The sequence below is a fragment of the Podarcis tiliguerta genome (genome assembly GCF_965153285.1).
Source record: "Podarcis tiliguerta genome assembly, chromosome: 16".
NCBI lineage: Eukaryota > Metazoa > Chordata > Lepidosauria > Squamata > Lacertidae > Podarcis > Podarcis tiliguerta.
The window spans coordinates 3,204,571-3,229,475 of NC_139549.1; the positions used below are offsets into that span (position 1 = coordinate 3,204,571).

Sequence of the window (24,905 nt, forward strand, 5' to 3'; positions counted from 1 at the left end):
ATTATTATTATTATTATTATTATTACAGTGGTGCCCCACAAGACGAATGCCTCGCAAGATGGAAAACCCGCTAGACGAAAGGGTTTTCCGTTTTTCAATGCGCTTCGCAGGACGAATTTCTCTATGGGCTTGCTTCGAAAGACAAAAATGTCTTGCGATTCCTGGGGGGGGGGGGGTTTCGCTCCCCACCCCCTTTTTCTAAGGCACTAAGCTGCTAATAGCCTTTTAGCAGCTAATCCGCTAATCCCTTAAGCCTTTAATAGCCGCTAAACCGCTAATAGCACTAATCCGCTAATGGGCTTGCTTCACAAGACGAAAAAACCGCTAGACGAAGAGACTCGCTGAACGGATTCTTTTCGTCTTGCGAGGCACCACTGTATTATTATTGGCTTCCTGTGAGCTTCCTGGCTGTGGACAGAGATTTGAACCCTGGTCTCCCAGGTCATAAATCTTACAACCCCAACCACCTCTAACTAGTGGGGTGCAGTGGCCAGAGTGTGGGGCTACCACCTGGAAGACCAAGGTTAAAATCCCCACTCGGCCGCGAAGTTCTCGCTGGGTGATCTTGGGCCAACCCGCAGTCTCTCAGCCTGGCATTACAGGGCTGCTGAGAAGATAACATCAGCAGAGGGAAGAATTCTACAAGCCACCTTGAGCTCCCTGGAGGAAAGGTAAAGGGACCCCTGACCATTAGGCCCAGTCGTGGCCGACTCTGGGGTTGCGGTGCTCATCTTGCTTTACTGGCCTAGGGAGCCGGCGTACAGCTTCCGGGTCATGTGGCCAGCATGACTGAGCCGCTTCTGGCGAACCAGAGCAGCGCATGGAAACGCCGTTTACCTTCCCGTCAGAGTGGTATCTATTTATCTACTTGCACTTTGACGTGCTTTCGAACTGCTAGGTAGGCAGGAGCTGGGACCGAGCAACGGGAGCTCACCCCGTCGCGGGGAATTGAACCGCCAACCTTCTGATCGGGAAAAAACAAAACCATCAGACCGCTTGGTTTAATTCTATCTGTTTAACCTTGGAAAATAGGTTTTTGCAGTGGTTGTTTTACACAAAAAAAAGTGCTTCATGTGGAAAAATGCAGTGTTTGCAAGCGTGTTGTGGCAGGAGGAGCCGGAAAACACATCTGTGCTGTGTTGCTATTTTTAAGCACATGCAAAAATTATCAGGTTTTACCAAAATTGCTCTCTACTGGGGGTAGGGTGTTTGTAGCAGAGACAGAGGAACCAAACAGCTGTATGGGGGACAGACAGAGACTTTTTGAAAAGCAGCACTGCTGCCTCCTGCTGTTGGCTAGGAGGTGTTGCATGCATGGGGGACCCAGGCCAGAAGGCAAAAAACCACATTTTTTGTCTTGCTTTGACAAGGGGAGTAACCCTCCCTCGTTTCCAGTTTTCTATTCCCCTACAATTCCCAGAGTTCTCTCTGAAGCAGGAGCGATTCTTCAGCCCCATCTGGGAGCCAAATGAGGGCAGGGGGGGTCTCCCAGCAATTCTCAGGACCCTTGCCAAACCACAGCTCCCAGAATCCTTTGGGGGAAGCCAAAGGCTGTTTACAAAGAGGCATCACACCGCTTTACATGTGTGCCGGAGCCACGGGTCTGGAGGTCTGCTGGGATTCTCAGTTCAGGAAAGAGGAAGGCAGGGGAGGGTGGGAATGCAAACCTCCAGGGCCTTGACGTGCCGGGATCGATCGTCTTGCGACCTCCGCTTGGACTCCACCTCCTGCTCCAAGTTGTGGAGGCGCTGAGCCAGCAGTTCCTTGTCCAAGACGGCGTTCTCACGCTCAGCTTGGGCGTCCTGCAGAGCTTGCTTGAGACGCATCACCTGGAAGGGAGGGAAACATGGAAATGTCCAGCCACTTTTGATTGATGGGGTCTGTGTGGAGAGGGTAACAACGTTCAGATTTTTGGCCATTGAATTACAAGAGGATCTGTCCTGGAGTGTCAACACAAGGGGGCTTGTGAAGAAGGTGCAGCAGAGACTGTACTTTTTGAGAATATTAAGGAAAAACCATCTTCCGCAGAAACTGCTGCTTGCCTTCTATCACTGTGCCATTGAGAGCGTGCTCACTTATGGCTTATGTGTGTGGTACGGAAGCTGTACAACCCAGGACAGGATGGGGTTGCGCAGGGTTGTTATGGCAGCAGAGAGCATTGTTGGCTGCCCACTCTCCACCTTAGAGCAGATTTATGCCACAAGGTGCCATAGGAAGGCACTGGACATAGTAAAAGATCCATCGCATCCTGGTCACTGTCTCTTCGAGCTCTTGCCGTCGGGACGGAGATACAGGACGATGAAGACAAGAACGAGCCGTCTTAAGAACAGCTTCTTCTCCAGAGCGATCTCGGCCCTGAATGGGAAGCCCGGACTTTGAAAGTCATCTAATCTCCCTTGCTTGTTTTGTTTAATTAGTGTTTTTATGGAGCAGTCAAGTAATTTCGTTGTCCCCCCCCGAAGGGGGCAATGACAACAAAGATATTATTATTTATTATTATTATTATTATTATTATTATTATTATTATTATTATACAGAAGCGGGTTTGCGAGGGAGTAGACCAGCATGGCTTTCTGGAGGAGTGAGAGATTCGAACCCAGGCCCTGCCGCCAACCTGGGACTTTTCCCCTTGTGGGAAACCCCCGTGACCCTCGGGTGTTGCTGGACTACATCTCCCATCATCCTCGCCTGCCGGCTGGGAGCTGACGTCCACACTTGCCCTACGGCCACACCGACTCTCCTGCCGGAAGCAGCCCCGGCGGAAGCCCACAAGGCGGGAACGAAAGAGGCAGCCCTCCTCTTCCGGTGCGCTCCCCTAGCGTCAGAGATAGACTGCCCCTGCACAGGGAGGTTCTGTCGCCAGCTATCGGGAGTAAAGAAGGATGTTGGATCAGACAAGAGGCCCATCCAGCGCCCACTGCGAAAGGTGGGGTGGAAGGCGCGGGGACCAAAGAGTAGGCGGAGCCAGTGGTTATCTCCCGCTTGGACTACTACAATGCGCTCTATGTGGGGCTACTTTCAAAGGTGACCCGGAAACTGCAACTAATCCAGAATGCGGCATCTAGACTGGTGACGGAGCAGCCGCCGAGACCACATAACACCGGCCTTGAAAGACCTACATTGGCTCCCAGTACGTTTCCGAGCACAACTGAAAGTGTTGGTGCTGACCTTGAAAGCCCTAAACGGCCTCAAAGGCCCAGTATACCTGAAGGAGCATCTCCACCCCCATCGTTCTGCCCGGACACTGAGGTCCAGCTCCGAGGGCCTTCTGGCAGTTCTCTCACTGCGAGAAGCCAAGTTACAGGGAACCAGGCAGAGGGCCTTCTCGGTGGTGGCGCCTGCCCTGTGGAACGCCCTCCCACCAGATGTCAGAGAGAAGAACAACTACCAGACTTTCAGAAGACATCTGAAGGCAGCCCTGTTTAGGGAAGCTTTTAATGTTTAATAGGTTATTGTATTTTAGTGTTCTGTTGGAAGCAGCCCAGAGTGGCTGGGGAAGCCCAGCCAGATGGGCAGGGTGTATATATAATAAATTATGATTATTATATTATAGTGGCAATGAAAGGCGGAGCCAGCTAACTCTAGTTCCTCGCCATCCTTCCTGCTGAGTCTCATGGAGACCAAAGAGGAGGAGGAAGACAGCTCACCTGGCTGAGACGACTGGCCCCACCTAGCCCAGTGTCCACTGCTACCCCTGGGGTCTCGAAGCCCCCTGCTCATTCCACAGCCCCTTCCTTGCCTTGTGTTCGCCTCTTGATTTTGTTTTTTTTAAAAAAAATAATATTAAATATTTTATAGTTATGAAAAAAGAGACAATAAAGAAAAAACAATACATAGATTCAACAAACAATACGTCAACAATAAAAAAATTACAATACAACCATACAACATGAACAAGGCAAACACACATCCAAATTTCATATCTGTATCTTTCATTTGCTTGTTTCCTCGACTTCCTCGCACCTCCCTTTTTTGTATTCTAGTTCAAATTTGCTAATTCAACAAATCCTTTCCCTCTTCTTCAGTTTTTGTTCTATAATTTATCCTAACACAATTTAACTTTAAATTTTCCACTTTAACACATTAACAATTAATATTCATATAATTCTTCATAACACTTCTGCTAAAACCATATAACTTCATTCCAATATTCTTCTAACATTCATTAATTTTGCAATATTTCTGTAAATATACTTTAAATTTTTTCCAATCTTCGCCTCTTGATTTTGAAAGCAGAGAAAAGGGGAGCGGAGCCCTCTTCCCACCCGCCTCCCCGTCATACCTCGTCCTGCAAGCGCCCCAGGTTGTACTGCATCTTCTCCACCTCGGTGTTCCTCTCCTTGGCCTGCTTCTGGGAGTCCGTGATCTCCTTGCGGGACTTTTCCTTGTATTCCTCCAGCTGAGCCTGCAGCTTGGACAGGGCGCTGTGGGATTCCTGAGCCATCTGATCTAGCTGGAGGAGAGGAGAGGGACCCCAGGTGAAACCTCAAGGAGGAGGTTTCAATCATCATCAACCTTTATTGCGGTCCAGAGACCCAACAAATCGTTACAAAGCAATGCACAATTCATACAGCCTACCTCCAGGTTAAGCAAGCATTTTGTTCAGAATATAGGGATCATTGGTTCTTGCAGCCATGTTTTAATCAAGACCAGTTACAGCATCTTAAAAAGCAGAGACATCACCTTGCCAACAAAGGTCCATATAGTTAAAGCTCTGGTTTTCCCAGTAGTGATGTATGGAAGTGAGAGCTGGACCATCAAGAAGGCTGATCGCCGAAGAATGGATGCTTTTGAATTCTGGTGCTGGAGGAGACCAGAGTCCCATGGACTGCAAGATCCAACCTCTCCATTCTGAAGGAAATCAGCCCTGAGTGCTCACAGGAAGGACAGATCCTGAAGCTGAGGCTCCAAGACTTTGGCCACCTCATGAGAAGAGAAGACTCCCTAGAAAAGACCCTGATGCTGGGAAAGATGGAGGGCACAAGGAGAAGGGGACGACGGAGGACGAGATGGTTGGATAGTGTCTTCGAAGCTACAAACATGAGTCTGACCAAACTGCGGGAGGCAGTGGAAGACAGGAGGGCCTGGCGTGCTCTGGTCCAGGGGGTCACGAAGAGTCAAACATGACTAAACGAGTAAACAACAACAACAGTTAAGTCTGGCTCCGAGGACCAGGAAGATGGTTAATGCCCTTCCCAATTTCCCCCCGTCTCCAAGAAGTGGGAGGATGGCTGGCTTCCCCAATTGCCTCCTATTTCAGAAGACCAGAGCAGGGATGGGGAACCTCGGCGTTTTGCATTTTTAATACATGTATATATACAGCTGTGGAAGAGCCATAGCTCAGTGGTAGAACATCTAAGGTCCTCTCTAACACACACACGAAATGCAGGGTCTCTGGGCATCTCTCTGCACAGCCTGAGCAATATCCTGCGTCGCTCCCTCTGTGGCCCAGCGAAGGCCAAAGCATCGTCTGCTGGCTGCTCCTGTCATCGCCTTGTCCACCCTCGCGGAACCTGTCACAATCCTGCTGCTCTGTTAAAAGCCCCGCCAGATCACCCGTGTCAGCTCCTTAAACCGCAGCAGAAAATGGGAGCTGGCAGCAAGGGCCCGCTGCCTAATGATCTGGCTGTCTCCTCATGGCCGGCAGGGAGCAAACGCCACCCCCATTCGCAGTGTTGCGGCAGCCGGCTTTGCAGCAGAGACCCTGAGAGGGAGCTGAATTCAGTCCACATAGAGCTCTAATGTGAGGCAAGGCAAGGCAGAGACACACCGAGGAATTGGTTTTGCAAGCCTGCCAAAGCTGAGGAGGCCCGTGCCTCAGTGAGGGTGTTGATAGGAGTCCCAAGTAAAGGTAAAGGGACCCCTGACCATTAGGTCCAGTCATGGCCGACTCTGGGGTTGCGGTGCTCATCTCGCTTTATTGGCCGAGGGAGCCGGTGTACAGCTTCCGGGTCATGTGGCCAGCAGGACTAAGCCGCTTCTGGCGAACCAGAGCAGCACACGGAAACACCGTTTACCTTCCCGCCGGAGTGGTACCTATTTATCTACTTGCACTTTGATGTTCTTTCGAACTGCTAGGTGGGCAGGAGCAGGGACAGAGCAACAGGAGCTCACCCCGTCGCGGGGATTCGAACCACCGACCTTCTGATTGCAAGCCCTAGGCTCTGTGGTTTAACCCACAGCGTCACCCGCGTCCCTTAGGAGTCCCAAGTATTCCATGTTTAAAAATATGCAACCATACCTCATGTTCAGTTTGTGTTTTTTCAGGTTGCGGACTGCCAAAACCCGTAAGTACTGAAACCCAGAAGTAATCTGGCAGAAGCACTAGATCGCGCTTTGCACATGCGCAGAAGCCCTGAATCGCAACCCGTGTGTGCGTAGACGTGGGTTGAGAACGTGCATCCCGCATGCATCACGTTCGCAACCCGAGCGTCCACTGTAAAAGCGATCAAATCAAGGATACCAGGAGGACAGGCAGCTTTAACTGGGGGACAACCCACTTCAAAGTAATCTGAGCGCAGAGCCTTCTCAAAAAAGGACAGGAGGCAATCAAGAGCATGACAGTTGGCTGGTGAGGTCACGGCCGCTAGCCAGTTGGTGCTCATGAGCGGCTGCCATTTGCTTTGATGGGGCCTTCACGGGATAATTTCAAAGTGAACAGGGCTTACTCTTTAAACCATCCTTTTCGACATCTGGCCATGAGGCCTGGTACCCTAGAGAGCCTAACTCCGTGGTAGAGTATCTGCTTTGGACAAAGAAGGGCCCTGGGACAATCTTCCCTGCAGGGATGGGAACATCCCTTGCCTGCAGCCCTGGAGATCTGCTGCCAGCCAGTGCTGACAACATTGAACTAGCTGGGCAATGGTCTGAGAATGAGAATTAGGCAGCTTCCATAAACAGGATGTTAAATTGTTTTTATACGCAACAACAGCGGCAAGAGTATTGTTAGCCCAGAAATGGAAGCAAGAAGAAATTCCGACAAAAGAAGAATGGCAGACAAAATTAATGGACTACGCAGAATTGGATAAAATGACAGGAAGGATTCGAAACCTGCGGGACCAGAGATTCACAGAAGATTGGAAGAAGTATACGAACTATTTGAAGAGCAACTGTAATCAACAAATTACGCTGGTAGGACTACAAGAAGTTTTGTAAGGAGGAATATATGAAAAATTGCAAAGTAGAGAAAGAATAGAGATATTAGTTATGAGATTTAAATGTAATAGTGAAAGTAAGAAATGTATATTACGTGAATAGATTGGAAAATTTTCAGATGTGGTTGATGGAAGTAAAAAAAACTGCGGGCAGCAGTGGAAGACAGGAGTGCCTGGCGTGCTCTGGTCCAGGGGGTCCCGAAGAGGCGGACACGACTAAACGACTAAACACAAGGTTAGTGGGCTTCATTGCCTCCTGCTGCAGAAAGGAGTTCCACAGATTAACTACAAGCTGCGTCAAGTCGTCCTTCCTTTCACCAGCCCCAAATCTCCCAACACTCAGCTTCCCTGAATGCCCGTGAGCTCTAGTGTTAGGAGGGAGAAAACCAATCTCTCCATGTCATGAATAATTTTGAGAGATGCTTGCTGATTGCCGGTAATTAGCAGTGGCCAGCCGGCCCGGGGGACACCCACCTCCTTCGTCAGCTTCCCGATGCTCTTGTCCAGCAGGCGCTTCTCCTCCTCCAGCTCGTTCTTGGCCCTCTTGAGCTGCTCCTTCTGCGCCAGCTCCTCATGGAGAGAGGCGCTCAGGTCCTGGTGCTCCCGGGAGAGTCGGTTGAGGCTCCTCTGGGCGTCTTCCAGGCGGCTCTCCAGAGACCGCTTCACCAGAAGCAGCTCCTGTTCCTGGTCCGTGGCGTCGCCCAAAGACTCCTCCATCTGCTTGCGGTCGGACTGGGAACGGGGGGACAAAAGCGGAGGAACGTCAAAAAAGGGAGACAGCAGTAGTACGTAGCGCAAGAGATTTGCGGCTGGTCCTTCAAGTCCCTCTTACTTAAGGACGCGGGCATTTCGGATCGGTCCCTGTCCACCTACAGTTTAAGGCAGGCTTTCTCAACCTTGGGTTCTCAGATGTCGTTGGACTACGACTCCCATCATCCAGGATTGCGGCCCCTGCTGGCTATGGACGATGGGAATTTTATTCCACCCCCCAATAAATTTTTATTATTTTATTAACGCAGTTTTATACACTACAGTGGTACCTCGGGTTAAGTACTTAATTCGTTCCGGAGGTCTGTACTTAATCTGAAACTGTTCTTAACCTGAAGCACCACTTTAGCTAATGGGGCCTCCCGCTGCCGCTGCGCTGCCGGAGCACGATTTCTGTTCTTATCCTGAAGCATAGAATCATAGAGTTGGAAGAGACCACAAGGGCCATCGAGTCCAACCCCCTGCCAAGCAGGAAACACCATCAGAGCACTCCTGACATATGGCTGTCAAGCCTCTGCTTAAAGACCTCCAAAGAAGGAGACTCCACCACACTCCTTGGCAGCAAATTCCACTGTCAAACAGCTCTTACTGTCAGGAAGTTCTTCCTAAATGTTTAGGTGGAATCTTCTTTCTTGTAGTTTGGATCCATTGCTCCAGGTCCGCTTCTCTGGAGCCGCAGAAAACAACCTTTCTCCCTCCTCTATGTGACATCCTTTTATATATTTGAACATGGCTATCATATCACCCCTTAACCTCCTCTTTTCCGGGCTAAACATGCCCAGCTCCCTAAGCCGTTCCTCATAAGGCATCGTTTCCAGGCCTTTGACCATTTTGGTTGCCCTCCTCTGGACACGTTCCAGTTTGTCAGTGTCAAGTTCTTAACCTGAAGCACTATTTCTGGGTTAGTGGAGTGTGTAACCTGAAGCGTATGCAACCCAAGGTACCACTGTACATCAAACCACATACTCTTAGCTCTGCCGAGCTTGTGACTTCCCTCCTTCCCTTCAACATGCATCCCTTATTCTTTTAAATCGCGTATTTTAATACTAAACCTCTTTATCTTTACACTGTAGGAGTTATTTCAATCCTGCCAGTGTTTTTAGAGTTTTACAATTACCCTTTAAATGCACCATAAATTTACTCTCTGATCGTCCTGATCCCGAATCCTGGGCGATAGGAATTGTAGTCCAACAACATCTGAGAACCCAAAGTTCAGAAAGCCCGGTGCCTTGCTTGTCGAACAGCTTGGCTCCCAAACAAATCGGCTCCCCAACACTGCAAACCCGGAAGCGAGTGTTCCGGTTTGCAAATGTTTTTTGGGAGCCGAATGTCCGGCGCGGCTTCCGATTGAGTGCAAGGAGCTCCTGCAGCCAAGCGAAAGCCGCGCCTTGGTTTTTGAACGCTTCCGGGAGTCGAACAGACTCCTGGAATGGATTAAATTTGACAACCAAGGTACCACTGTAATAGTCAGCCTGGATAGGTCAGATGGTTAGGCAGGGGTCAGCAAACTTTTTCAGCAGGGGGCCGGTCCACTGTCCCTCAGACCTTGTGGGGGGCCGGACTATATTTTTGGGGGGGAAATGAATGAATTCCTAAGCCCCACAAATAACCCAGAGATGCATTTTAAATAAAAGCACACATTCTGCTCCTGTAAAAACACGCTGATTCCCAGACTGTCCGCAGGCCAGATTTACAAGGCGATTGAGCTGGATCCGGCCCATGGGCCTTGGTTTGCCTACCCACGGGTTAGAGCACGGTGCTGGTAATGCCATGGTTGCATGTTCAGTCCCCATATTATTTTTATTATTTTTATTTACTGAATTTATATACCACCCTATACCCAGAGGTTCCCAGGGCGCTTCACAGAACACAATCAAAAAATAAAACCCCATATTGAACAGCTGCACATTCCTGCACTGCAGAGGGTTGGACGAGATGGGCAGCTTTCGGCAAAATATAAAAGCAGAATAAAACACCAAACATTAAGAACTTCCCTATACGGGGCTGCCTTCAGGTGTCTTGCAGTGGTCCTATAGTTATTTATCTGTTTGACACCTGATGCCCCCCCCCCTTTGCAGGGCTCTGCACCAGGGCTAAGCAAACTGGCCGCCAAGGGTTCAATGATGGAAAACTTTTGCCTGGGTTGGGATACAGTTCCCCGCCACGGTGGGAAAATAAAGAGGCTTGCGAGAAACTGCCCCAGACTCTCCCTTGTCATCTTCTCCCCCCCCCCCCCGAATGAAAGGTACCTCCAGTTTGGCAATCTTCTCCTTCAGCCTGGCCTCAGTCCCTTGCCAGTTGTCTGCAAAGTGCCTGTACTCCTTGATCTGAGTCTCCAGGCCAAGGATTTTCCGCCGAAGGTCGTCGTTCTCCTCTTGCGTCTCCCTCAGGGTGGACTCCACGGCTTTCTTCATCTGCTCGGTCGCCTCCTTCTCACCTTCCAAGGAGGACTTTACCTGGTGGTGTTGGGATGGAGGAAAGAGACAAGCAGGTCAGTATTTTTTTAAAAAAACAGAGTTAGGCATTTAAGTTTTTTATCTGTACAGTGGTACCCCGCAAGATGAATGCCTCAGAAGACGAAAAACCCGCTAGACGAAAGGGTTTTTCGTTTTCTGAGGTGCTTCGCAAGACGGATTTCCCTAAGGGCTTGCTTCGCTAGACGAAACGGCCCTGCCTCTCGTGTCATGGCGACGGTCACTGCACGCACGCACGCTCGCTTCCCCGCTCCTCCGGCTCCCTCCCACCTTCCGGCTGACAGCCGACCTTCCAGCTGCCTCGCACCGCTGCCCACCCCCCTCACTCGCTCCCCTCAGGAGCCGTTGCCGCCAGCAGCCAGCGTTGCAGCCGGAGTCACGCTCCTGAGCCCCGCCGCCCTCCAGCAGCCACGTCGCACGGTGGCCACAAGGCACGGGTGAGTCCGAGGTACCGGCTCCAGCAGCTGCCCTGCTTCTCCCCACCCCTCCCCGCCGTGGAGCTTTGCAAGAGTACACCACTGTACTTTTCAAATTTATACATTTCATTAATTTTACAATCTGTTCAACTTTTAAAAATCTGACTTCCTTCCCCCTCTTTCTGCAGTTCCTTAAACTGATTTTTTTCATATCTTCTGCATATCCAAACTCATGCTGCATTTCCAAGATCTATGTCTCTTTTAAATCAGAACCAGTGAAGGTGATGAGAGTCCTGTGTGAGTGCCTGGAGGTGGTTTGAGGATGGATGGCAGCTAACAGATTGGGGTTGAATCCTGACAAGACAGAAGTACTATTTTGGGGGGACAGAGGGCAGGCGAGTGTGGAGGATTTCCTGGTCCTGAATGGGGTAACTGTGCCCCTGAAGGACCAGGTGTGCAGCCTGGGAGTCATTCTGGACTCACAGCTGTCCATGGAGGTGCAGGTCAATTCTGTGTCCAGGGCAGCTGTTTATCAGCTCCATCTGGTACGCAGGATGAGACCCTACCTGCCCGCAGACTGCCTCGCCAGAGTGGTGCATGCTCTGGTTATCTCACACTTGGGCTACTGCAATGCGCACTATGTGGGGCTACCTTTGAAGGTGACCTGGAAACTGCAACTAATCCAGAATGCCGCAGCTAGACTGGGGACTGGGAGTGGCCGCCGGGACCACATAACACCAGTCCTGAGAGACCCACATTGGCTCCCAGTACGTTTCTGAGCACAATTCAAAGTGTTGGTGCTGACCTTTAAAGCCCTAAACGGCCTCGGCCCAGTAGACCTGAAGGAGTGTCTCCACCCCCATCGTTCTGCCCAGACACTGAAGTCCAGCACCGAGGGCCTTCTGGCGGTTCCCTCATTGCGAGAAGTGAGGTTACAGGGAACCAGGCAGAGGGCCTACTCGGTGGTGGCGCCCGCCCTGTGGAACGCCCTCCCACCAGATGTCAAGGAAATAAGCAGCTATCTTATTTTTAAAAGACATCTGAAGGCAGCCCTGTTTAGGGAAGTTTTTAATATTTAATGCTGTATTGTTTTTAATACCTGGCCCTGGTGGAGGATATTCTGACTTCCTTAGGGATGTTCTTATGTGACGGCTGGGGGGAGCCGGGCCCTGATGGGAAGAATGCGCCACCCCACGCCCAAGGGTCAAACTTCAACAGAGGGGTGGGGTCAGCTGTGTGTCAATCAACCTGACATCACCGTGGGAACTCTGGGCAGGGAGCTGATTGCAAAGACACACACGCCCCGTCAAAAAAACACCCGGGATCCTTGCCTTGAAGGCCTCTTCATAATCCTTCTGTAGCTGCTGGACGTTCTGCTGGAACTGCTGCTTCAGCTCCGCCATTTCCTGGTTGTGGCCGCCCACTTCGTCCTCCAAAGCCTCTTTCAGGGCCAGCAGCTCCCTCTCCCGCTGGCGGAGGACGTCGTCCTGGGCCTGCTTGGACAACGTCAAGTCTCTCAGCTGATCTCGGACCTCACGCAGCTCCTGCCGGAATGAGGGGAAAAGAAGGGAATTAGAAAGCCATGCACACACACACACAAACAAATCCACAGAGCCTGATGGAAGAATAGCAAGCATCCATCGTGGAAGAAAAGAGTTCTTGGTATGACCATTAAATTAATAAATACAGTGGTGCCTCGGGTTACAGACGCTTCAGGTTACAGACTCCGCTAACCCAGAAATAGTACCTTGGGTTAAGAACTTTGCTTCAGGATGCGAACAGAAATCGTGCTTTGGCGGCACAGCAGCAGCAGGAGGCCCCATTAGCTAAAGTGGTGCTTCAGGTTAAGAACAGTTTCAGGTTAAGAACGGACCTCCGGAACGAATTAAGTACGTAACCAGAGGTACCATTGTAATAGGTAAAGGTAAAGGGACCCCTGACCGTTAGGTCCAGTCGCGGACAACTCTGGGGTTGTGGCGCTCATCTTGCTTTACTGGCCGAGGGAACCGGCGTACAGCTTCCGGGTCATGTGGCCAGCATGACTAAGCCGCTTCTGGGAAACCAGAGCAGCGCACGGAAACGCCGTTTACCCTCCCGCTGGAGTGGTACCTATTTATCTACTTGCACTTTGACGTGCTTTCGAACTGCTAGGTTGGCAGGAGCAACGGGAGCTCACCCCGTGGCGGGGATTCGAACCGCCGACCTTCTGATCGACAAGCCCTAGGCTCTGTGGTTTAGACTACAGCACTAGAGTGAAACAAAAAGCTTCTGTGATTAGCCCCGCCTCCTGTCTGCCCCCTGGCCCCGCCCACAGAACCTTTGAACATTCCCCATAAGCCCACCCACACCGCTGCAAGCCAGAGTCTGCCCTAGGAACCCCCGTGAACCGAGCGCACCTTTCTGAGGGTGCTGGCCTCTCCGGAATCGCCAGCGCCGTTCCGGGCCTGATCCGCTTCCTGCCGCACAGCTGCGAAACGCTCCCTCAGCTCCTTCAGCTCCTCCTCAAAGTCCTCGCGTTCCACCTTCACCTGCAACAGCCTGGAGGCGGTCAAAGGAAGGAGAGCCAGAAAAAGAAGCCATTTAGTTGCGATTTGCTAAATTCGCACCCGCCCCCTTCCACTAAGGGCAAGATAAGCGAAACATCTGAAATGGCGGTTCTCAGCCTGCGGGTCCCCAGATGTTGTTGCACTACAACTCCCATCATTCCCGAGCTCTGGCCTTGCTAGCTAGGGGTGATGGGAGTTGTAGTCCAACAACACCTTCCGGACCCACAGGTTGAGAAAGGCTGATCTAAAAGCTGCTAGGACAGATGTTCCTGGGGGGGGCAGTGAGATCACCTAGGACAGCGGTTCTCAGAGCGGGTGGTGTGCCACACTGGTGTGGCAGGAGATGACGGCAAGTGTGGCCGGAACAGTCAAGGGCAATCAAGGAAACGTTTAAACCTACTTTACCCCTGTAAATTTCACAAAGATTTATCACAATAGTGATAATCTATGCTGGAAATGTAAAGAAAAAGAAGGTACCTTTTATCATATGTGGTGGACGTGTCCCAAGGTGAAAGACTTATGGGAAAAGATATATAGTGAATTGAAAAAAAATGTTGACATATACATTTATTAAGAAATCAGAGGCCTTTCTTCTTGGAATAACAGGTTTGGAATTGCCCAAGAAAGATGTGAGACTGTTTTTGTATGCCACAACTGCAGCAAGAATTTTGTTAGCTAAGAATTGGAAAACACAAGAAGTTCCAATAGTGGAAGAATGGCAGATGGAGATGATGGACTTTTCGGAACTGGAAGAGTCCGTGACCAGAAGGAGGAGGAGTACCAGGAGGAATGGATGAAATTCAAAGATTATTTAGTTAAATATGTTAAGATAATTTAATTGGAAAAGCTTGTAATTATCAGATACGCTTAGGATTTAAGTATGTAATGTTAGGAATTAACATGTTTAAAGCTAAAACAGAAAGAAAGAAAGATGTTAAGTGATTAAGTTAATTTTATGAAAATATTGGTTTCGGAAAACTGTTAAAATGATATACACTGAAATTCAACTATGGGGATTCGAGGAAGTCTCTTAACAATGTCACTAAGAATACAGCTGAGATTTATGTTTGTTTGTTTAATTTTTTTAAAAAAATCAATAAAAAAAATTGGGGAAAAAACCAAGGAAACATTTAAACCTTTCAGTGTGGTGTAGTATCAAAATATTTGGGTGTTTTTTTAATTTGCAGAATATGGATAGATATTCAAAAGCATTGGCTATCCTCCCAAAAGACATATTGTTTCGAACAGGGGTTTTCAGCTCTGACAAATACCAAAGGTCAGAAAAGACAAAGGCTTCTTTGTGTTGACGAGGAGATGAGAGTTTCTATGTCTCAAATTAGACCTCATGCAAATGAGATTGCCCGGCCAAAGCAAGCTCACACCTCTCACTGAGCTTGCAATACATACTTCAGGTACATAAGTCAGAGGCTCGTTTATATTTCGGGAATTATATTTCGTGCTTTTATGTAGCTGTGCTGTTTATACTTTCTGCATGCCCCGTGAGCATACTATAAAGTCACTGTATTCTATGTCAGAAATCAAGCACTGCAAGGAGTTTTAGCTTTTGTTTTCCAACGTGTTTCTTGTCGATTAAAAACAACAACCACCACATCAGTTTGGCACCAGCAAATTTTTGTTCCGGAAGTGTGGTCCAGAGGAAAAAGTTTGAGAACCACTGACCTAGGCGATTTATCATTTGCCCGATAATAAATGTTGGAAATGTAAAGAAACTGAAGGCACATTTTTTCACCTTTGGTGGACGTGCCCAAGGATTAAGACCTTCTGGGAGATGATCTATAATGAAATGAAAAAAGTGTTTAAATACACCTTCCCGAAGAAACCAGAGGCCTTTCTCCTGGGCATGGTCGGCCAATTGGTGTTAAAGAAAGACAGAACTTTTTTAATGTATGCAACAACAGCAGCAAGAATACTCATCGCAAAGTTTTGGAAGACACAAGAACTACCCACTCTGGAAGAATGGCAGATGAAGGTGATGGAGTATATGGAATTAGTGGAAATGACCGGCAGAATCCGAGACCAGGGAGAAGAGTTGGTGGAAGAAGATTGGAAGAAATTTAAAGATTATTTACAGAAACAATGTAAAATTAATGAATGATGGAATGATGTTGGATTGAAATTAAGGGGTTTATAGCAATAAGGGTTGAAATATTAGGGGAAATTGGAATGTTACACAGAGGGAAAGGTAAAGCCGGAAGATTAAGACAAAAATTAAGAAAGGCGGAGGAAGCAGGGGGGTGACTTTGAAAAACAGGGGCCTCTGGATCAAGTTCACCCATTTGGTTGAATTAAACTAAATCGTTTTCATTGGATTTTGTATCCCATTAATTCTTTTGAATGTTTTTTAAAAAAATTTAATTTAATTTAATTTAATTTCGATGCTTATTACATACAAAAAAAAAAGGGAACAATGCTGAAAAGGGCATACAACTTAAGAGGGGAGGGAAAAGGAAATAAAATGAAGTTTACACAATCTGTTATTAAGATAAAAATTATGACAAACATTTGTGGTTACAATTTCATGTTACAATAAAAGTAAAAAAATCTCACTATCTTTCATACCCGACTTCCCATTTATTCCTTAATTCTTTTCACATAAATTTACTGCCGTATCAAAATACTTTTTTAAAAAACTCTTTTGAATGTTACTGTGTTACTGCCTTCCTTAGTGGGTCACGGAAATAATAATAATACTAATAATTTATTATTTGTACCCCGCCCATCTGGCTGGATTTCCCCAGCCACTCTAGGCGGCTTCCATAGAAACAAAAAATACAGTAAAATATCACAGATTAAAAACTTCCCTGAACAGGGCTGCCTTAAGATGTCTTCTAAATGTCAGGTAGTTATTTATCGCTTTGACATCTGGTGGGAGGGCGTTCCACAGGCCAGGTGCCACCACCGAGAAGGCCCTCTGCCTGGTTCCCTGTAGCTTTGCTTCTCGCAATGAGGGAACCGCCAGAAGGCCCTCAGAGCTGGACCTCAGCGTCCGGGCAGAACGATGGGGATGGAGACGCTCCTACAGGTATACTGGGCCGAGGCCCTATTCAGAAGAATCCTTTTTTATGTGATAGGGCAGGGGCATTGCGGATGAGCTTATGAAACCAAGTGGGCAGTGGGACCCCCCCCAAAATATGGAAAGCGCTGTCTAGGCTGCCCCTCGCTACAGAAGCCTAAAAGGCCACTATATGTGGTGGACATGTCCCAAGGAGAAAGACTTCTGGGGAAAGATATATAGTGAATTGAAAAAAAATGTTGAAATATACATTTATTAAGAAACCAGAGGCCTTTCTACTTGGAATAATAGGTTTGGAATTGCCCAAGAAAGATGTTAGATTGTTTTTGTATGCCACAACAGCAGCTAGAATTTTGTTGGCCCAAAACTGGAAATCACAAGAAGTACCAACAGTGGAGGAATGGCAGATGAAGATGATGGATTTTTGGGAGCTGGCTGACCTGACTGGAAGGATCTGCGACCAGGAGGAATGGAGGAAATTTAAAGACTATTTAGTTAAATATGTTAAGATAATTAAAATAGAATTACTTGCGGGCATCAGATTGGCCTAGGATTTAAATATGTGATGTTGCAGAATACTATGGTTAAAAGTTAAAATGAAAGAAAGAAAGATGTTAGTGGATTAAGTAAATTTTATTGCATTAGGGGATGTTCTGAAGTAGAGGACCTTATGCATTATATCTTGCACTGTCCGTTATATAATGATGCAAGAAAAAGATTTTTGGTACCTATAATGACAGGGTCCCCTTTGATATGATGTTATATCTCCTTGCAGACACAGATAAGTATGTGACCTGGCGGGTAGCACTTTTTGCAACTGCTGCTAGGAAAATTAGAGCAAATTATATAGCCAAGGTAGCCATTAATTGTAAAGGAGATGAATTTATTTGATCTATCTACCTCAGGCTATGCTTTATCTTTGTCACCATAAATTGCACACTGTATTAATTGATATTGTTTTTAACATTAGTGACCATGTGATGATTTTAGCTTATGAAGTAAATTTTATGTGAACTCAGTTTTGGAAAACTGCTACAATAATTTATATGGAAACTCAGCCGGGTGGATTTGAGGAAGTCACTTAATAATGATAACAAAAGTGGAATTTTTACAGTCAGGATATACAGTGGTACCCCGCAAGACGAATGCCTCGGAAGATGAAAAACTCGCTAGACGAAAGGGTTTTTCGTTTTCTGAGGTGCTTCGCAGGACGGATTTTCCTAAGGGCTTGCTTCGCTAGACGAAACGGCCCTGCCTCTCCTGAAATGGCGACGGTCACTGCACGCATGCTTCCCCGCTCCTCCGGCTCCCTCTCACCTTCCTGCTGACGGCTCCTCCGGCCTTCCGGCTGATGGCCGACCTTCCGGCTGCCTCGCGCCACTGCCCACCGCCCTCGTGCGCTCCTCTGAGAGAGCCGTAGCAGCCAGCGCTGCAGCCGGAGTCGCGCTCCTGAGCCCCGCCGCCCTCCAGCAGCCGCGTTGCGCGGTATCCACAAGGCGCGGGTGAGTCCAAGGACCGGCTGCGGCAGCTGCCCTGCTTCTCCCCACCCCTCCCCGCCGTGGTGCTTCGCAAGACGAAAAAACTCGCTCTACGAAAAAACTCGCGGAACGAATTAATTTCATCTTGCGAGGCACCACTGTATGTGTGTTTGTTTGTTTGTTTGGTGTTTCCTTTTTTATGTTTGTGGATATATTTGTTATAAATTTGGAAAAATATAATTAATTATATTTTTGAAAAAAAATAAAAGGCTGAGGCCCTGAGAAAAACGGAGGACACACCAGCGACCCACACGCTGCCTTGCGCATAAAAATAAATTGGCTCAATTTTTAAAGATTTGGGGAGGAATCGGGGGGACGGGACAACTCACTCCTGCTTGGTGCTTCGCAGCTCGTCCTTGTTCTTCTGGAACATCTCCTTCCAATGTGCGGCCTCCTCGCCGCTCTCCTGCAGCTCCCTCTGGAGATTCCTCACCACGGAGTTGATCTTCTGCCTCTCGGACTCCAGGCTGGCCTGATCCTGGCAAGAGACGAGGAGAAGCAAAGCTACAATTTCCCCCACGTGCAAAAGCAGGCTGGCGCTTGGAGCTTGCGGCAAAAGGCAGCGTCGTCTAGCAAGCCCAAAGTCGGCAGGATACCTTGGACGGCGCATGTGTGCGCTATGCGCAGCTCTGGACTCAAACAGATGGGGCAGCGGCCCGGGTGAAGCATGACGCCTGCTGCTAGCCTGCCTAATGGTAGGACCGGCCCTGTTTATCAGCGGCGACTGGTGTCGGGAAGATGATTCTGGGGCGCAATGATGCTTGCTGTCTCATTCTGCCTAATGGCAGGGCCGGCCCCCAGGTGAAATCTTATGTCTGTAAGTGGTGAACAGGGTCAGGGCGATGATTCTTGGACGTAAAGGAGGTTTTGCCGTCTCCCTCTGCCTAATGGTGGGACCGGTCCCCGGACAAGATGTCAAGTTACCATATTTTTCGCTCCATAGGGCACACCAAGTTTTCAGAGGGGGAAATATGATCCCCCCCCCCCAGCTCTGCTTTTGCGGGAGGTGGGGGAAATCCCCCATCTCCCGCAAAAGCCCACAGGAGCCGCGAACCGTTTAAGGAGCGCACGGCACCTGCGGGCTTTTCTATGAGGAGGGAGAGGGGACTGACTGGCCACGTCGGTCCCTTCTCCCTCCTCATAGAAAAGCCCGCAAGAGCCGCGCGGAGCTTGTGTGCGGCTCTTGGGGGCTTTCCCCGCCTGCCTCCCCCCTGCATTCGCTCCATAGGACGCACATACATTTCCCCTTGCTTTTTAGGAGGGAAAAAGTGCGTCCTATAGAGCAAAAAATACGGTAAGTGGTTCAGCACAATGGTCCGTGGGCTATAACAGATGGACCCGCTGTGGCATGTGTTTCTAACACAATGCCTTATCTCCAACTCTGACCAAATGGCTCTGACTGGTAGCAGCTCTGCAGGGTTGCAGATGGAATAAATAATAATAATAATTTATTTGTACCCCACCCATCTGGCTGAGTTTCCCCAGCCACTCTGGGCAGCTCCCAATCAAGGGTTAGAAACAATAAAGTATCAAATATTAAAAACTTCCCTAAACAGGGCTACCTTCAGATGTCTTTTAAAGAGAAGATAGCTGCTTATTTCCTTGACATCTGATGGGAGGGCGTTCCACAGGGCGGGTGCCACTACCGAGAAGGCCCTTTGCCTGGTTCCCTGTAACCTCCCTCACTTCTCGCAATGAGGGAACTGCCAGAAGGCCCTCGGTGCTGGATCTCAGCGTCTGGGCAGAACGGTGTGGAGAGTTCACGTAAAAGCCGACATGAGGGTCTAAGTCTTGCCACCAAGACTGTGGGTGAGGGCCGATGACCTGCCTGGTATCCCTGCACACAGAAAGCTAGCTTGTCAGGGAGAGGACAGGCCCCTTCTCCCTGATGTGCAAGATTTCTAAGTGCGAGGGGCTTCGTTCTCATTCACAGAAAGAAAGCCATCTACGTGGGCCTCCCATCTGCAGCTGGAGATGGTCAAACCCAACAGGCTCACCTGCGACACGTCCTCCATGTTGCGCCGGAGCTGCTCCATGTCGTGCTGATACTCCTGCCGCACCCGGTCCAGCTCCCGGTCGTGACTGGCCACCTCCTCCTTCAGGGCCCCCTTCAGGGCCGTCAGCTCCCTCTCCCGCTGCCGCAGGTGGTCCTCCAGCTTCTGCCGGGCCCTCAGAACCTCCTCCAGCTCCTCTCTGGTCTCCAGCAGCTCCTGGGGAAAGAGGGCAGAACTGGCTCTCACCCCATCAGGCACTTTCTGGCACTGAATTGGGTTTAGAACTTGAGCTTTTCCTCTTCCCTCCATGTCCCCTTTTCCTTGTGTGTTGTGGTTGTTGAGTGGTGGTTGTTGTTTTTAAGATAGTAAGTTTGATTATAAGGGACCGTCAAACATAAGCCACTCTGCTAGCCATTTTGGACGTAGAGCAAGGGTAAAAAGGTAAAGGGACCCCTGACCATTAGGTCCAGTCGTGACCGACTCTGGGGTTGCGGCGCTCATCTCGCTTTACTGGCCGAAGGAGCCGGCGTACAGCTTCCGGGTCATGTGGCCAGCATGACTAAGCCGCTTCTGGCGAACCAGAGCAGCGCACGGAAACGCCGTTTACCTTCCCACCGGAGTGGTACCTATTTATCTACTTGTACTTTGACATGCTTTTGAACTGCTAGGTTGGCAGGAGCAGGGACCGAGCAACGGGAGCTCACCCCGTCGTGGGGATTCAAACTGCCGACCTTCAGCAAGTCCTAGGCTCTGTGGTTTAACCCACAGCGCCACCCGCGTCCCATGAAGAGCAAGGGCACAAATGCTCTAAATAAGCAAATAAATAATTTGCAAAACAAAGCCTGCGCCTACTTGGAGTTTTTCTTTGAACAGGGGTGAGCAACTTCAGGCACAGATAACCTACCTGGCCCTCAGGAATCTCCCCAAACCACATCCCATTTCATCCTCACAAACAACACTATGAAATAGGTTAGGGCAAAATACAATGATTGGTCCAAGATCACGCTTAAGCGAGCTTCATGGCTGAGTAGGGATTTGAACTCTGGTCTCCCAGGCCTGGGGGAACCTTTTGCCCCCAGATGCTGACCAACTACAACTCCCATCAGCCGCTGCAACATCTGGAGGGCCAAAGATCCCCCACACCTGGCCCTTGTCCAACACTCTTAACCACAAAAGTGGTTTTGCTTGTCTTGCTATAGACATAGAAATGTAAGGCTGTCGTCATGCAGGAAGAGCTGTTCGATCGTGGAATGGACTCTCTCGGAACGCAGTGAACTCTCCTATGCTGGAAGTTTTAAATCCAAAATGGGAGGAGGGGCAACTGTCAGGAATTATTGAGCTGTGATTCCTTCATTGCAAGGGGTTAGACTAGATCAGCCCCAGGGTCCCTTACACCCCTACAACTCTGATTCTATTACAGGAGCACATTGCGGAGCTGCGCAGAGACTCCACGGAGCCACTTACTTTCAGCAAAGCATCCCTGTCTGGAGAGTCTCCCATCGGCTCCCGGAACCGGTCCAGCTCCTCTTGCATCTCCATCAGCTGGTCTTCCAAGTCGGCCAACTTGGCTTCTGTCTCTTCCTTGATTGTTTTCATGTCCTTCAGCCTTAAGAATCAGGAAGGAGGAAAGAGAAGGGGGTGGGAGTTCATCTTAACTGTGCCGGGTAGGGCTAGAGGTGTCAGTAATAATAATAATAATAATAATAATAATAATAATAATAATAATAATAATTTATTTATATCCCGCCCTCCCTAGCCGAAGCCGGGCTCAGAGCGGCTAACAACAATAAAAGTAACACAGCATTCTAAAATCAATTCTTTCTAAAATCAAATTGATGGCAACCATTGGGCTAGAGTGCTATGAGGATTACAGAAGGAGGGGGGTCAGACTGTGCCCTGGCCAAAGGCCAGGCGGAACAGCTCTGTCTTGCAGGCCCTGCGGAAAGATATCAAGTCCCGCAGGGCCCTAGTCTCTTGGGACAGAGCGTTCCACCAGATCGGGGCCACGGCCAAAAAAGCCCTGGTTGAGGCCAGCCTAACCTCCCTGTGGCCCAGGGCCTCCAAGATGTTTTTGTTTGAAGACCGTAAGGTCCTCTGTGGGAAACACCAGGAGATGCGGTCCCGTAGGTACGTGGGTAGCTATCAGACTTTGAAAAGCCGGCATGACTTGATTAAGTTCAATTTTGTCGAATCAATTACGCCAAACAGTTTTCATCGGATCGCAACTCATTGCTATTTTTGAACTTGATTGTGTTGTTGTTGTTGTTATTGTTCATCTTCCTTAGTGGGATGTGCAAGCCGCTAGTCTGAATAATGCTTTTTGTAGGGTTGGGGACTACTGCAGTAGAGGATTAAATCAAAGTCGTCCTGCTGTGTCCTTGCCTACAAAGTTTATTCACCCCGTGAGCCTGCAGTACAAGTGTCACCGAGACCGCAAGTGACACAGGCGAGTGTGATGGCCTGGGACTCGGAGCCAGAGGAGTCTCAGTCCGCACCGGATCCTTTGCCTCACGCGGCGTCTGAACCGAGTCTGGGGCCTGATTCTGAAGAGCCCCATTCTGCACAGGCTCCCCTGCAACAAACACCAGCTGGGCCGAGTCAGGGGCCTGAGCCTGCCCTGGCTCCAGATGCGGGGATGACCTCGTTGCCTTCAGCTGGGCCATCGCTCACAGCTGCTCCACTACCGGTTGGGTCAGGGGAGGCTGAGGTGGCCCCTGGGTCTAGTCACCCACCGACGTCTCTTGAGCTGCAGAGACTGAGGTCTGAGAGAAGGAGAGACCTGAGTACTCGCAGGAGGAGTGCTCACCTTCGGGCGAGACAGGGAGGTGATTCGCTGGGGGATCAGGACCGGCCGTTACCCCGACAGAGATAAAAGGCTGTCGGACCCCTCCCCAGGTTGCGGGAGCAACGTTGCTGTTTGCCAGACCCTGCCTGTGATCCTGTGCCTGACTTTGCCTGGTTTCCTGCCTTGGCCCTGTCGGACTGACTCCTCGCGGAACCCTTGGATTCAGGACCGGATTTGGACCGCGTTGCTCGGGTTACCCCCAGGCCCAGAACAGCGAGGCTGCATGGCGGCGACAGTGGCAAGAGCTGCGATTCGGCCGCAGCCAACTCTGCTCCCCCTCCCCCAGCCCTCTGGATCCAGAAGCGGCAGATCTGGACGCTGTGGCTGGAGCTCAAATCCACCCCTCTTTCACCCAGGTGCTATGTGATGTATTTCTACCCTTTCCTCCTGGGCGTCACCTGGTGGTGGTGGGCGGGGCCAGAGGCAAAAGTGGGAGGGGCAACACATGCAAATTTTTAACCTCTGTATAGCAGCCCTGCTTCCCTCTTTCCCCGAAAAGGTATGGTACAGTGGTACCCCGCAAGACGAATGCCTCGCAAGACGAAAAACCCGCTAGACGAAAGGGTTTTTCGTTTTCTGAGGTGCTTTGCAAGACGGATTTTTCTAAGTGCTTGCTTCGCTAGACGAAACAGCCCTGCCTCTCCTGTCATGGCGACGGTCGCACACTCGCTTCCCCGCTCCACCTTCCTGTTGACGGCTCCTCCGGCTCCCTCCCACCTTCCGGCCAACCTTCCGGCTGCCTCGCGCCGCTGCCCACCGCCCTCGCCTGAGAGAGCCGTTGCTGCCAGCAGCCAGCGTTGCAGCCGGAGTCGCGCTCCTGAGCCCCGCCACCCTCCAGCAGCCGCGTCGCGCGGTGTCCACAAGGCGCGGGTGAGTCCAAGGACCGGCTGCGGCAGCTGCCCTGCTTCTCCCCCCCCCCCCGCCGTGGTGCTTCGCAAGACGAAAAAACTCGCTCTACAAAAAAACTCGCGGAACGAATCAATTTCGTCTTGCGAGGCACCACTGTATATCCTTTTTTGCTGTAAATCGCGCGGAGACCTTCAGGTGACAAGAGCCCCCACCTGAAGGAGGGCAGCATTCAGGTGCAACCTGGGGGTCTTGAGATCTGGAGGGAAGGGTGGGCTTGCACTTAACTTGGGGGGGGGAGGGTCCCCCCCAACCCCCCCCCCAGATTTGCACTTACTCTTGTACGCTGCCCTGGAGTTCCTGGCTTTTCTTCTCAAAGGCCACCCTCAGCCGGTGGCACTCCTCTTCCGACTCCTCCAGCTGCACCTCCAGGTCGTGGGGGGCGCCGCTCCTGTGGCCGTTTTGCAACAGCTCCAACCTCTGACGAAGCTGTGTTTGAGGGGGGGCGGTGAAAGAAAGAAAATAAATAGGCCCAGAATGCAACCATCTACAGGTTTTTTTTCCAGATGTTCCGGCATTACCCAGAAGCCTCTGCTTCCACAGCTTGGATGGGAAGGCGTGACAAATATGGCGGCCGCAGACCCACTGACTGGGGAGCAGTGGGGAGGGGAGGAAGGAGCAGAGACCCCAGGCACCTAACCCCAGTATTGTCTACACTGACTGGCAGAAGCTCTCCAGGGTTTCAGGAAGGGAACGCTGCCAGGCCTACCTGGGGATATTGAGGGTTGAACTTGGGATCTTCTGCATGCCAAGCATTTGCTCTACCACCGACCTACATGCCGCATTTTAGATATACAGTTGTGCCCCACAAGACGAAATTAATTCGTTCTGCGAGTTTTTTCGTTCTACGAGTTTTTTCGTCTTGCGAAGCACCAATGTGTATTGACGGTTTTCCATAGGAATGCATTGGTGGTTAAAAAAAAAAAGGCGCAAGACGTTTCGTCTTGCGAAGCAAGCCCATAGGGAAATCCATTTTGCGAAGCAACTCAAAAAACGAAAAACTCTTTCGTCTTGCGAGTTTTTCGTCTTGCGAGGCATTCGTCTTGCGGGGCACTACTGTACCGTATTTTTTGCTCCATAAGACACACTTTTCCCCTCCTAAAAAGTAAGGGGAAATGTGTGTGTGTGTGTCTTATGGAGCGAATGCAGGGGGGAGGCAGGCAGGAAAAGCCCCCAAGAGCCGCACACAAGCTCCGCGCAGCTGTTGCAGGCTTTTCCCCAGGAGGGAGA

The 24,905-nt window shown here is 49.9% G+C and overlaps 1 protein-coding gene and 1 long non-coding RNA gene across 5 annotated transcripts in view; one reads left to right on the forward strand and one right to left on the reverse strand.

The window, feature by feature from the left end:
• LOC310666273 overlaps positions 1-24,905 on the forward strand; it is a 113,483-nt gene that overhangs the window by 72,704 nt on the left and 15,874 nt on the right. The gene's annotated exons all lie outside the window — the stretch shown is intronic.
• Positions 1-24,905, reverse strand: part of CGN (cingulin) — a 71,906-nt gene that overhangs the window by 15,934 nt on the left and 31,067 nt on the right. For all 3 annotated transcript variants that reach the window (XM_083416429.1, XM_083416428.1, XM_083416430.1), the window contains exons 6-15: positions 23,953-24,104; positions 21,389-21,530; positions 19,928-20,140; positions 18,260-18,408; positions 13,209-13,350; positions 12,144-12,356; positions 10,172-10,378; positions 7,629-7,886; positions 4,283-4,453; positions 1,668-1,829 (exon numbers count right to left, since the gene is read on the reverse strand). In XM_083416429.1, the coding sequence (XP_083272555.1) occupies positions 1,668-1,829; positions 4,283-4,453; positions 7,629-7,886; positions 10,172-10,378; positions 12,144-12,356; positions 13,209-13,350; positions 18,260-18,408; positions 19,928-20,140; positions 21,389-21,530; positions 23,953-24,104 (1,809 nt within the window). The remainder of the gene's footprint in view (positions 1-1,667; positions 1,830-4,282; positions 4,454-7,628; positions 7,887-10,171; positions 10,379-12,143; positions 12,357-13,208; positions 13,351-18,259; positions 18,409-19,927; positions 20,141-21,388; positions 21,531-23,952; positions 24,105-24,905) is intronic.